We start from the raw sequence: 14,338 nt of genomic DNA on the forward strand, positions 1-14,338 counted from the left end.
TACGCACGCACGAATATCATTAGTACATTGTAGATGTGCCGTTCGAACGTTTTATGCGTACATTTTCTTTTCTTGTTTTCGATTTATGGAAATTGTGCGTTCGACATACAAAGCAGAGCCGAACAAAATAAACCAGGAAGCTTTACAATACGGTGGAAGGCCGTTTTGCACAATGCGAGTTGTGTAGTGAAACAGATCAATATTATAAACCATTTCTTTATCAAAATTATTGATAAATTTACAACCACTAATTCGCTCTAAATTTTAAATTTTCGAGTGAAGCAAAATATTTACAAACGCAGAAATTTGTTAAATCCCGAGCAGACGGAAATAACTTGGGAAGGTCAGTTTTTGATATTGTGAGAAGATCGAAAAATGTTATTGGGATGATCGGATTAGTTGTTAAAATAACAAAAATCAATAACAAAGATTTGTTCGAAGAATAACTTAAACTGTTATTATGTTGTTATTGCAATAACAAACCAATAACACAGAAGGAATCATGAAGGAATAACAAGATTTGTTATTTTGTGCGGAGAGGTGGAGCAGCATAATAACAAACAATGTTATTGAACTGGTACGTCTCCATAACTAAAAAAGTTATTGTTTTGGTTTATTTGTAATTTGCTAATAAACCTGCAGTTGCCATAACTCCTCTGTACTAGTCAGGGCTGCAGAGTCGGGTACCTCCAAGCGACTTTGAATCCATACTTTGAAGACAACTCCGACTCTGGATGCAGGATATGACGTCAACGACGACTTCAGCTCTCTAAAAATACCCGACTTCACGGATTCCGACTCCAAGTAAAAGTTGCTGAAAATTTGCTGAATCCGATGCAGTCTCCGAGGTCTCACTCCAGCTCGAACTTCAACGTCAGCTCCAACTTCCTGGCTCTGTGAAAATAATAACAGTTTTTGTTATTCACACATCAAAAATTCTCATTAAATAAATCAATTCCGTTAGGGAATAAAACAAAATTTAAAAAAATGAACTCTCAAAAGTTAATTTCATCGAATTAATTTTAGCTTGAAACCCCATTTCATGGTGAAATAAATGACCCCGATAAAATTGGTCAAAATTATTTCATAGTTCTAGCCAATTTTAGTAAAATCCCTTAGGGGGTATATCAAATAATTAAAAAAAAATCAATTTTCGAAATTTCAACTTTTCAGAATAATTTTAACTTAAGGACCCCATTTCATGGCCAAAATAATGATCCCGACGAAAATGGTCAAAATTATCCCATAGTTCTAGCCAATTTTAGCAAAGTCCCTTAGGGGGTATATCAAATAATTAAAAAAAAAACAACTTTCAAAATTTCAACTTTTTAGAATAATTTTAGCTTTAGGACCCCATTTCATGGCCAAAATAATGACCCCGACGAAAATGGTCAAAATTATCCCATAGGTCTAGCCAATTTAAGCAAAGTCCCTTAGGGGGTATATCAAATAATTAAAAAAAATCCACTTTCAAAATTTCAAATTTTTAGAATAATTTTAGCTTAAGGACCCCATTTCATGGACAAAATAATGACCCCAACGAAATTGGTCAAAATTATCCCATAGGTCTAGCCAATTTCAGCAAAGTCCCTTAGGGGGTATATCAAATAATTAAAAAAATCAACTTTCAATATTTCAACTTTTCAGAATAATTTTAGCTTAAGGACCCCATTTCATGGCCAAAATAATGACCCCGACGAAAATGGTCAAAATTATCCCATAGGTCTAGCCAATTTAAGCAAAGTCCCTTAGGGGGTATATCAAATAATAAAAAAAAATCAACTTTCAAAATTTCAACTTTTTAGAATAATTTTAGCTTAAGGACCCCATTTCATGGACAAAATAATGACCCCAACGAAATTGGTCAAAATTATCCCATAGGTCTAGCCAATTTCAGCAAAGTCCCTTAGGGGGTATATCAAATAATTAAAAAAATCAACTTTCAAAATTTCAACTTTTCAGAATAATTTTAGCTTAAGGACCCCATTTCATGGACAAAATAATGACCCCGACGAAAATGGTCAAAATTATCCCATAGGTCTAGCCAATTTTAGCAAAGTCCCTTAGGGGGTATATCAAATAATAAAAAAAAATCAACTTTCAAAATTTCAACTTTTTAGAATAATTTTAGCTTAAGGACCCCATTTCATGGACAAAATAATGACCCCAACGAAATTGGTCAAAATTATCCCATAGGTCTAGCCAATTTCAGCAAAGTCCCTTAGGGGGTATATCAAATAATTAAAAAAATCAACTTTCAAAATTTCAACTTTTCAGAATAATTTTAGCTTAAGGACCCCATTTCATGGCCAAAATAATGACCCCGACGAAAATGGTCAAAATTATCCCATAGGTCTAGCCAATTTTAGCAAAGTCCCTTAGGGGGTATATCAAATAATTAAAAAAATCAACTTTCAAAATTTCAACTTTTTAGAATAATTTTAGCTTAAGGACCCCATTTCATGGCCAAAATAATGACCCCGACGAAAATGGTCAAAATTATCCCATAGTTCTAGCCAATTTTTGCAAAGCCCCTTAGGGGGTATATCAAATAATAAAAAATAATCAACTTTCAAAATTTCAACTTTTTAGAATAATTTTAGCTTTAGGACCCCATTTCATGGCCAAAATAATGACCCCGACGAAAATGGTCAAAATTATCCCATAGGTCTAGCCAATTTAAGCAAAGTCCCTTAGGGGGTATATCAAATAATTAAAAAAAATCCACTTTCAAAATTTCAACTTTTTAGAATAATTTTAGCTTAAGGACCCCATTTCATGGACAAAATAATGACCCCAACGAAATTGGTTATATCAAATAGTTAAAAAAATCAACTTTCAAAATTTCAACTTTTCAGAATAATTTTAGCTTAAGGACCCCATTTCATGGCCAAAATAATGACCCCAACGAAATTGGTCAAAATTATCCCATAGTTCTAGCCAATTTTAGCTAAGTCCCTTAGGGGGTAAATCGAATAATTAAAAAAAACTACTTTCAAAATTTCAACTTTTCAGAATAATTTTAGCTTAAGGACCCCATTTCATGGCCAAAATAATGACCCCGACGAAATTAGACAAAATTATCCCAACGATTTAAACATATTTAACAAAAGAAAAAAATAATAACAGATTGTGTTATGGACACTTAGAAACTTTTCCATTTGTGCGATTTATGGTAATTTTATTTCTAAGTCAGTATACCGAACGAATACCAAATTTTGTTATTAGGAGAGTTTTTGAAATGTATAACATTTCCTCTTATTAGCGTGTTATTAAACATTTTCAATATAATATCACTTCAATACCAAATTTTGTTATTTTATCAGAAACAGTTATTATTTTTTCTTCTTAAAGTTGAACTTCAGGATAAAATAATAACACTTTTTGTTATTTTAACAGGATTTGTTATTGAAATATTATTAATTTTGTTATTACCGTCTGCCCGGGATTGAATTCAATACAGAGCTATTTAGAGTTATGATCAATTTTATTCGAAAATGATCAACGGCTTCACCTTAAGGATGGTGAAAATCAGTTACAAAAGCTATTATTTTTGAAAACAAAGTGGGAATTTCCCACTGAAAAAGAATATTTGAATGAATCTTAAAAATAAAACGAAAAATATAAATTTTTAACTCCAACCTCACACCGTGCGATGCCACCACAGCATTATTCTTTATTTTGGCTTTCAATTGTTAACGGGAAATGACAAATTGAATTTAGGAGAAACCCATATCGATTGCAGGGCTTTCACGACCCCAGACGGAAATTGATTGTTCGTGTCCACAGCCCACAAAAAGCTTACCCAAACACACAACCGGAAAGGTCCAATTTGGGATTTTGCTCGGATTTGCACAAATTGGTCACACAATACACCTGGCTGCCGCTTCTTTCGATTAGCTTTCTATTCGGTGGAATTCGCCCAACTTCTTGGAACAACTGTCAGCCTTGAAAAGCGTTCATTCTCGCAAAAAAAAAAATAAAAAAAATAATCAAATCGCCATTTGTTCAATTCGTGAAACGGAATAAATACCCTCCGTAATGGCCCGTTGTCCGTTTCAACGACGGGAAGAACGGAAAAGCTTATTGTGAAAGAAAGTAAACTGCTTGCCGAAGCGCTTTCAATTATGGTGCAAAACTTTTCCGATAAGTAGAGTTAGTTTGACGGCGCGGCGGCCGAGGAGCGTGCCCGATAATATTGGTCGAAATAATCGGTTTCCCGCGGTTTGATTTGCTTTCCCCCCGCTGGAATCGTTTAACGGGTGGAGCAGAAAGACCGCCGGAAGTTAAGTTTGCTGATGGGAAGTTTCATGAGCGGAGGAAGGGTGTTTTGTATAACTTTCTCATCAATAATGGCGTCCAGACGCCGACGACGCTGCCACTGCCGGCGAGTTATAATGCTGATTTATAATTGAGAAAGGAAAGCGATTGAGGAAATTGATGTTTGCGAAAGTTTGTTAAGTACTTGCTTCATGGGTTTGAGCAGAGCCTTAAATTGATTTTATATGGTAATGTTAGAAAATATTCAAACCAAATATGGACACCAAACAGTCTTTTTTGTTGATCTCACAAAAATATCAATTATTATATCCTCAAACAAGTTCAATCATGTTATCTTCCCTACCGGCAAATCACTGATCTTAACGATGACTACACCTTCTAAATCAAATACCCTTTGCTGAAATACTGCAAATCCAACCGAATCTACTCCACAGACAACTGCGGTGCGTGACCCGGCTCCGAGACCAGTCCCATTTGCCGTTACTCATCCGGGGATGACAGTTTCGTCCTATCCCCGGCAAAGAATCAACAAAGCCGTGTTTTCTCACGTAAAGTTTTGCAGCCATTTTCGAAGCAACCGACACACCCACACACACAATGGCGTCAATCATTTTGCTTATTTCCAAAGATCACGTTCACGCACCGCTCCCCGACTTGGACCACAGGCAACCGTTTTATCCTTGGCTCATCGTCGTCTTGTCCGGGACCAGCCAGCATCCTTGCTTGATAAGCATCATTCTGAAAGCTTGGAGCACACGAAAAAAAAATCTCCAAGCGCATCATTTATTCTTATTAGTCACGTTCTTCGATACCTTTTTCGGAAAACATCAAAGCGACTTCTCAATAGAATAGACACCGGAAAATGCTTCCCGGATAAACCGTGTGATTGTCACGAACTTTGGCCCGGGGATGCGTGCTTTTCCGATTCAGCGTTTTAGTTTAGTTCAGAGTTTAGATCAGTACGCAGACGGTTATATAATAAAATATAGTTTTTATTGTCTGTTCCTAGAGAAATGAATATTTTAAGGCAGCAAAAACCAAAATACAAAAATACAAAAATACAAAAATACGAAATTACAAAAAAAAACAAAAATGCAAAAATGCAAAAATACAAAAATATAAAAATACAAAAATACAAAAATACAAAAATACAAAAATACAAAAATACAAAAAATACAAAAAATACAAAAATACAAAAATACAAAAATACAAAAATACAGAAATACAAAAATACAAAAATACAAAAATACAAAAATACAAAAATACAAAAATACAAAAATACAAAAATACATAAATACAAAAATACAAAAATACAAAAATACAAAAATACAAAAATACAAAAATACAAAAATACAAAAATACAAAAATACAAAAATACAAAAATACAAAAATACAAAAATACAAAAATACAAAAATACAAAAATACAAAAATACAAAAATACAAAAATACAAAAATACAAAAATACAAAAACAAAAATAAAAATACAAAAATACAAAAATACAAAAATACAAAAATACAAAAATACAAAAATACAAAAATACAAAAATACAAAAATACAAAAACAAAAATACAAAAATACAAAAATACAAAAATACAAAAATACAAAATACAAAAATACAAAAATACAAAAATACAAAAATACAAAAATACAAAATACAAAAATACAAAAATACAAAAATACAAAAATACAAAAATACAAAAATACAAAATACAAAATACAAAAATACAAAATACAAAAATACAAAAATACAAAAATACAAAATACAAAAATACAAAAATACAAAAATACAAAAATACAAAAATACAAAAATACAAAAATACAAAAATACAAAAATACAAAATACAAAAATACAAAAATACAAAAATACAAAAATACAAAAATACAAAAATACAAAAATACAAAAATACAAAAATACAAAAATACAAAAATACAAAAATACAAAAATACAAAATACAAAAATACAAAAATACAAAAATACAAAAATACAAAATACAAAAATACAAAAATACAAAAATACAAAAATACAAAAATACAAAAATACAAAAATACAAAAATACAAAAATACAAAAATACAAAAATACAAAAATACAAAAATACAAAAATACAAAAATACAAAAATACAAAAATACAAAATACAAAAATACAAAATACAAAAATACAAAATACAAAATACAAAAATACAAAAATACAAAAATACAAAAATACAAAAATACAAAAATACAAAATACAAAAATACAAAAATACAAAAATACAAAATACAAAAATACAAAAATACAAAAATACAAAAATACAAAAATACAAAAATACAAAAATACAAAAATACAAAAATACAAAAATACAAAAATACAAAAATACAAAAATACAAAAATACAAAAATACAAAAATACAAAAATACAAAATACAAAAATACAAAAATACAAAAATACAAAAATACAAAAATACAAAAATACAAAAATACAAAAATACAAAAATACAAAAATACAAAAATACAAAAATACAAAAATACAAAAATACAAAAATACAAAAATACAAAAATACAAAAATACAAAATACAAAAATACAAAAATACAAAAATACAAAAATACAAAAATACAAAAATACAAAAATACAAAAATACAAAAATACAAAATACAAAATACAAAAATACAAAAATACAAAAATACAAAAATACAAAAATACAAAAATACAAAAATACAAAAATACAAAAATACAAAAATACAAAAATACAAAAATACAAAAATACAATAATACAAAAATACAAAAATACAAAAATACAAAAATACAAAAATACAAAAATACAAAAATACAAAAATACAAAAATACAAAAATACAAAAATACAAAATACAAAAATACAAAAATACAAAATACAAAAATACAAAAATACAAAAATACAAAAATACAAAAATACAAAAATACAAAAATACAAAAATACAAAAATACAAAAATACAAAAATACAAAAATACAAAAATACAAAAATACAAAAATACAAAAATACAAAAATACAAAAATACAAAAATACAAAAATACAAAAATACAAAAATACAAAAATACAAAAATACAAAAATACAAAAATACAAAAATACAAAAATACAAAAATACAAAAATACAAAAATACAAAATACAAAAATACAAAAATACAAAAATACAAAAATACAAAAATACAAAAATACAAAAATACAAAAATACAAAAATACAAAATACAAAAATACAAAAATACAAAAATACAAAAATACAAAAATACAAAAATACAAAAATACAAAAATACAAAAATACAAAAATACAAAAATACAAAAATACAAAAATACAAAAATACAAAAATACAAAAATACAAAAATACAAAAATACAAAAATACAAAAATACAAAAATACAAAAATACAAAAATACAAAAATACAAAAATACAAAAATACAAAAATACAAAAATACAAAAATACAAAATACAAAAATACAAAAATACAAAAATACAAAAATACAAAAATACAAAAATACAAAAATACAAAAATACAAAAATACAAAAATACAAAAATACAAAAATACAAAAATACAAAAATACAAAAATACAAAAATACAAAAATACAAAAATACAAAATACAAATATACAAATATACAAAAATACAAAAATACAAAAATCTGCATCGGCAGAGACAGAATCCCTTCAAAGAATTAACAATGCCTACTGGGAGTCCTGACCCGTAGAGAATGGGTTTCGACTTGCGACGTACTGAACTTTAAATCCAGAGATCGTGAGTTCAATTCTCGTACCAGGATGATGAAGTTTTAATAAGATAAAATTCGTTCAAAGAACTACTGTAATTCAGTTTTTTCATAACGCCATCGAAATTGCAACAATCTTGCAAAGGAAACAATTAAAACATCCTACACAAATCCCACCACATTTGCCTTAATTAGCCCGAAAGGTCATAAATACAGCAATCCCACCTAAACCGGAGGCCATTTCAACAAGTTTTAATTTATGACGTGTCACCGGGCCGTTAAAAAGTTGGGGAAACCAACCGTTTTTCACCCAAAGCTGAAATTTTCTGCATAATGACGAACCCACGTGACAGATGGAGAGCGTGCTAGGTGTAAATAAATTCAAATAAATTATTTTACACCGGATGGAATTGTTACTGGAGAGAGAGAGTGGGTCACGTGGCCGTGTTTCACTTTTAATTGCAATCCAACAAAACGTTTTAACGGGGTAAAGGACACAAAACACCCGTTTGAAGCCGGTGACCAAGGGCAATAAAGCAAAGTTTGTGCCGGGTCGTGAAAATTATTGCGAAAGTTAATTCGTTGCCATTTTTTGGGGGATTGTGAAGGGTTTATGAAAAGTGTTATTATCTGTCTAATTTTTGATCAGCCTAGTGTGAAACGCAAAAAATAATAAAGTTGAAATTTAAAATGCATTTTTCCCCCACTTGACATTTCCAACGACCTTTTGCCAGCCGCAATCGTTCCAACAATATCGGTGAACCGGATCAATTACACGGAGGCAACAAAGTTGAAAATATTTTCTTTCCCGTGCACCAAGTCCCACCGGGGCGGTGCATCAAGTGACAGAACACAATTTGCACGCAAAGCTGCACCTGCAAACGGAAAAAGAGGCACCCGAGAGGTTCAAAGAAGGATCACCTTTCGAACGAGTAGAGCAAAAGTATGCATCATCGTTACGGAAGGATGCCTCCCACCCAAGCAACACACTTTGTCAGATAAACCTATTTCCTAACTGGTTGTATAACCGATCGGCCGTGTTACCCCAACTTGTTCTACAACTCCTGTGAACTGGAAAAAGCGCACTTTTTTTTGTTGTCAGAACAAGATGCAAGTTATCAGAGTAAGTTGTATAAATGTAATTGACAACACTGTGCTATCTAACAAGAGATTCAACGAAAAAAAGGGGCGTGGTTTGCGGCTGTGCTGTCAAATCAAAGCGCACACTGAAAAGGAAGTTAGATTGAAATCAACTGTCTAACCGTTGACCAACCTACATGTAAACAAACATTTCCTATTGGAATTTCGATGAGGCCAATAAGAATAGAATATCTGTTTATGTTGAAAAGCTTGTTTCTGGCCGATTCGTTCAAAAATAATCTAAAATTGAATAAAAAAAACGAACACTAGCGCCCTCTATCTGTGAACTGTTAATCTCTCTTCATTTGGACAGGATAACATGGCGAACTTATAGATTTTCCTTTTTTGATGAACTTTCTATTCCCCAAGATTCGATCCGACGACTTCGACGACTTGTTGTTATCTCCACGGCAGGTCCAGGCGCCCTTCCGCATCGCTCCACGGGGCATTATATAAATAAGCTGACCTAATCGTCAATAAGAAGGCTGCTGTCAGCTAAAGAACTTGACTCCAACAGTGACTGGAATTGAAATCGATGTTTTATATGTTTGTTTCATGACAGTTTTTATAACTCTATTATATAACTTTGTTATAACAAACCGTTTCAACTGTCATTTCGATTACCGTACCACGGAGTAATATTGAAAATCGGAGTGAATTTAATTTGTTGTTTGTCATAAACTCCATAAGCTGATATTTTTTGTAGCTTTTACCGGCTATGAGCATGAGCATGAGCATGAGAGATCACCCATGGTTGCCCCTCCGTTGCTGAACAGAACCATAATATCCTTTCAGCACTACTGATTATAGGCTTCGACGATCTAGTGGTGTTTCCCTTATCAACAGCATGTATGAATGCGCTGAAAAGATAAAACACCATGATTGCTAAAGCTAGATCAGTTGCGAATAGGTAACAGTCATTGGCCACCAACGGCGCCCGCCATGTCAGTTTGTAGACCTCGATTTTAAGGGACGGGAATGTTAGTTAGCGCAGGTTGCTACTAGGGCAGCTGATTTACTCTGTGCTTACACCCCACGAGCGCCAGGAACCTGAAAACTTGTTAGTAGGATAGGTTGTTTGGTCAGGATTCATCATTGAAGATGATGATGCGACCCAAAATCATAGTGTTTGTTGAAAGATGTTATATATTATTCTCAAGGCAAACAATCGGATGCTGCGGATGAGACATTTCCCGTTTATCGGTTGTTAAATTTTAAATGAAATGGTCTAGTCTTAGACAGCCGGCTGTGGAAAGATAGAACCAAAATCATTTGTAATTAAAGAATGAAGGATTAAACAATGTAACTTTTAACTTGAGATGATTTTACGAGTTTTAAATGATTGATGTTTAGTGAGGTACTGATTAACGGTGCGAACGACGAGTTTCGATGTGTATCGAGCTGAAATGGTATGATAGGGTGTTGATAGGGTCAAATCAAACTGGCTAGCTGTCATCGGGACAGCCAAAGCCAGCCGCACCTTCACACGCACACACGCACGCCAAAAAAACGAAAAAACAACACACCGACGGCGGACGCGAAAATTCTACGACCCTACGGAAAGGAATCGCAAATCTGTCTGGCTCAACTGTCATCGAGACAGCCAAAGCCAGCCGCACCTTCACACGCACACACGCACGCCAAAAAAAACGAAAAACACACCGACGGCGGACGCGAAAATTCTACGACCCTACGGAAAGGAATCGCAAATCTGACTGGCTCAACTGTCATCGAGACAGCCAAAGCCAGCCGCACCTTCACATGCACACACGCACGCCAAAAACGAAAAACACACCGACGGCGGACGCGAAAATTCTACGACCCTACGGAAAGGAATCGCAAATCTGACTGGCTCAACTGTCATCGAGACAGCCAAAGCCAGCCGCACCTTCACACGCACACACGCACGCCAAAAAACGAAAAACACACCGACGGCGGACGCGAAAATTCTACGACCCTACGGAAAGGAATCGCAAATCTGACTGGCTCAACTGTCATCGAGACAGCCAAAGCCAGCCGCACCTTCACACGCACACACGCACGCCAAAAAACGAAAAAACACACCGACGGCGGACACGAAAATTCTACGACCCTACGGAAAGGAATCGCAAATCTGACTCTTTTTGTAGCTTTTACCGGCTATATGTTTACAAACTAATCGGTCAACAATTAAAATTAATGCAATCATCGATAAATAAACATTATTTAAACTCTAAATTCCTCACGTACAAATTTACACCACATAACAACACGCAATGTCAAGTTGAATATGTATGTTGTTTATCAGTTATAAAAAATGATCTCCGAAAACATTTATGTAACAAAGCTAGAAAATCTAAGGTTATTTATAGAATATAGGCCACGCCCATTTTCAGAAGATGCCGTCACATGACAATGTTAGATAAGCAGTAAAGTAAACAGTGCAATATTGTTTTTATTCAACAAACTGTTTTCGAGGATAACATTGCCGATGAAGGAAAGCATATTGGCATATCAGCACTTTGACGTTTAATTACAGCTCAAAAAAAGCGTTTTCAACTGATATCAAGTGATAAATACCTCTATTGGAAGTGAGCAAGCAAGTTTTTATCAAAAGTTTTCCAAATTAAGTTGTTTAAATAGTGAAAATCAGCAAATTGAATGGAGTTAGGAGCGAGTGCTTAACCTCTCAAGCATGTGAGTATTTTTCCTATGTTGTGTGTTAAAGTTGGAAAAGAGTGAAGTTGACTGTGTTTTAACACTTGTGTGGCACAAAGCTAAATAGTTATATAAGCCAGTTACACAAGTAGTTACACAAACTGTTATTTAACTAATGTTGCGATTTTTGCTCGTATGTTATTCAAAAACAACTATCTAACTATTATTCAACAGTCGACAAGTTATGAGTGCTACTTGGGCATGGAACACTGTTTAGTGGAAATTATTAAAAGTATTTTTAAATCAAAGAAATTTAACTAACACTTTTAAAACTGATTTTATCAAACAAAACAAAGTTGCAACAATTTTTTCCAAAAACTTTATAAAAAGACATTAATAAAAAGTTCTTTTGAGGACCAGTGTAACCACCATCATCGTTACACGGGAGATCCTGCCTGGTCGGGGTTGACCTTTTGCCACGTCGTCGCCACCGGTGGTGCCACCCTGGTGTTATTTGCTACCGGGGCATAGTTTACAGGAATATCATCCCACGCAAGGCAAAACAGTGATACCCTTAGACAACGTTTTATGGGTTATTTTTCACACTTTTGTTAGAATGCATCCTTTGTCGCGTTGTAGGCGTGCTTTAGACGGATGTAGTCAATGTAAAAGTGTTTTACAGAGTGTAAATGGTGCTTAACAGGATGATACTCAAAGTAGTTTAGGAATAATTATTATCACAATCGTACACAGTAAAAAAGAGTAACACTATATTCGAAAATTTCAAACTTTAAAAGTTACACTTCCTTTTAATGTGTAGATTTTTTTTTATATTTCAATAGAATAAAAAAAATCGGGGTGTTACTTTTTGACGTTCCGAGAAAAAACGCGTTTTCAAGTTTGACCTTGAATAAACAAAAACAAGAGCACGCAATGTAAACAATAACAACCAAATTTTGTTCGGCTGACCATTCTGTGCATTGTCCCGAAGTTTGGTTGAATTTGATTGCCGGAGTCCCCAGTTATAATTATAAATGTTTTCGGTAGTTGGGCATGTACGTGTGTCAAACGCGTTCTGACCTGAAATCCCTTTGGCCAGTTGTCGCACTTACAGCAATTTTTCAGGGTGTGTCAAGATAGCACGACAAGATTCAAATTTCTTTCATATGAAACGTGACATAATTGCTTGAAGCGACGAATTCACAGTTTATTAATTAACCCCAAACTACAAGCTCAATCTATGCAATGGAACAATCTTACTACACATCACCCTAATCAACAATTCACATTCATTGATTTTTTTTCAAAATAACCTAAGGTCACCCAATCTGCACACGTTGTTGCAATCTGGCTGTAATCATGTAGCATGTCGAAGATGTGGTCGCTCAATCACGATCTGGCTGGCCCGGATTCGAGACGCATGATAAGTTGCGTTTTCTCATGAAAATGTTAATGAATCGATTTGAATTTAGAACGAGTCGGTTCTTATCGCACTGGCTGGCTGGGCTAGTTGGTTTGGTTTTCTCCGACAAGAAAAAAATCATATAGGTATGGTGGAAATTATCATAAATTATACACATGATAAAGAAGAGCTTCATAGAACTAATTTCCTATTTCAAAATAAATAAATACCTACTCCAAAAATTACAGTTTAATGTTGTAGCCAAAACACATCAAAGCAACCTGCGCCACCAAATCACCACAAACGTCATTCACTCATCCTCAAATCACCCGCTAATCAAGACCACGCTCCAAACTTTCGCCGCACTCAACCAAAATGTTCCGCCTGATTTCCGGTCAACTTTCGCAAGCCTTCCGTTCGATCCTGGAACTCCCCAAGGTCCAAGCGCTGGCCGTCGTCCGCCGCGGGTCGCACAACGAGTGCGAAAGCGATGCCGACTTTGACTCCCGCTACGAGGCGTACTTCAACCGGCCGGACATTGACCACTGGGAGGCCCGCAAGGCGATGAACGACCTGTTCGGGATGGACCTGATCCCGGACCCGAAGATTATGGTGGCGGCGCTGAGGGCCTGTCGCCGGCTGAACGATTACGCGTTGGCGATTCGCTTTCTGGAAGCGGCCAAGGACCGCTGCGGGGACCAGGTGAGCACCATCTACCCGTACCTGCTGCAGGAGCTGCGGCCAACACTGTGCGAGCTGGGCATCGAGACGCTCGAGGAGCTGGGCTACGACAAGCCGGAACTGGCCATGAAGCACTACCTGGATATGGAGAAGTAGGAGTCCGCGTCGTTTATCTTCTGGGATGAAATAAATAAAATTATTACTGCTTCTTGAAGAAGATTCTGCTCTTTTACTTTCGGTATCACGAAACTGCACTCAAATCACCTTCTTTTCGTCGGAAGCGACTGCACTTCTATTCTGGTGCGGGGCACGTGATTTGCGACCAAATCGGTGACAAAATCCACTTGCCAGCTTATTGGCCAGAATCTAGCTTGCTGCTGGCACGTGTTAGGGAAGCTTTTGATGAGCCTCGTAAAATATATTCCCGACACGTGGTGAGTGAGGTGGCCACAGGAGCAGGTTGACACGTGCGCGGATCAA

At 34.2% G+C, this 14,338-nt stretch overlaps 1 protein-coding gene across 1 annotated transcript; it reads left to right on the forward strand.

Moving 5' to 3' along the window:
* The first annotated feature begins 13,481 nt into the window (after positions 1-13,481).
* On the forward strand, positions 13,482-14,032 carry LOC119767400 (cytochrome c oxidase subunit 5A, mitochondrial-like). Its single transcript, XM_038255920.1, has one exon. It carries the CDS (start codon positions 13,553-13,555, stop codon positions 14,012-14,014), a length of 462 nt encoding a protein of 153 aa, XP_038111848.1. The 5' UTR covers positions 13,482-13,552; the 3' UTR covers positions 14,015-14,032.
* Positions 14,033-14,338: the final 306 nt, after the last annotated feature.

The sequence above is a fragment of the Culex quinquefasciatus genome, chromosome 2 (assembly GCF_015732765.1).
Source record: "Culex quinquefasciatus strain JHB chromosome 2, VPISU_Cqui_1.0_pri_paternal, whole genome shotgun sequence".
In the NCBI taxonomy this organism is placed as follows: Eukaryota; Metazoa; Arthropoda; class Insecta; order Diptera; family Culicidae; genus Culex; species Culex quinquefasciatus.

What these genes read in the sequence shown, in the direction of transcription:
- LOC119767400 (XM_038255920.1), top strand. Translation starts at nt 13,553, where the DNA reads ATGTTCCGCCTGATTTCCGGTCAACTTTCGCAAGCCTTCCGTTCGATC.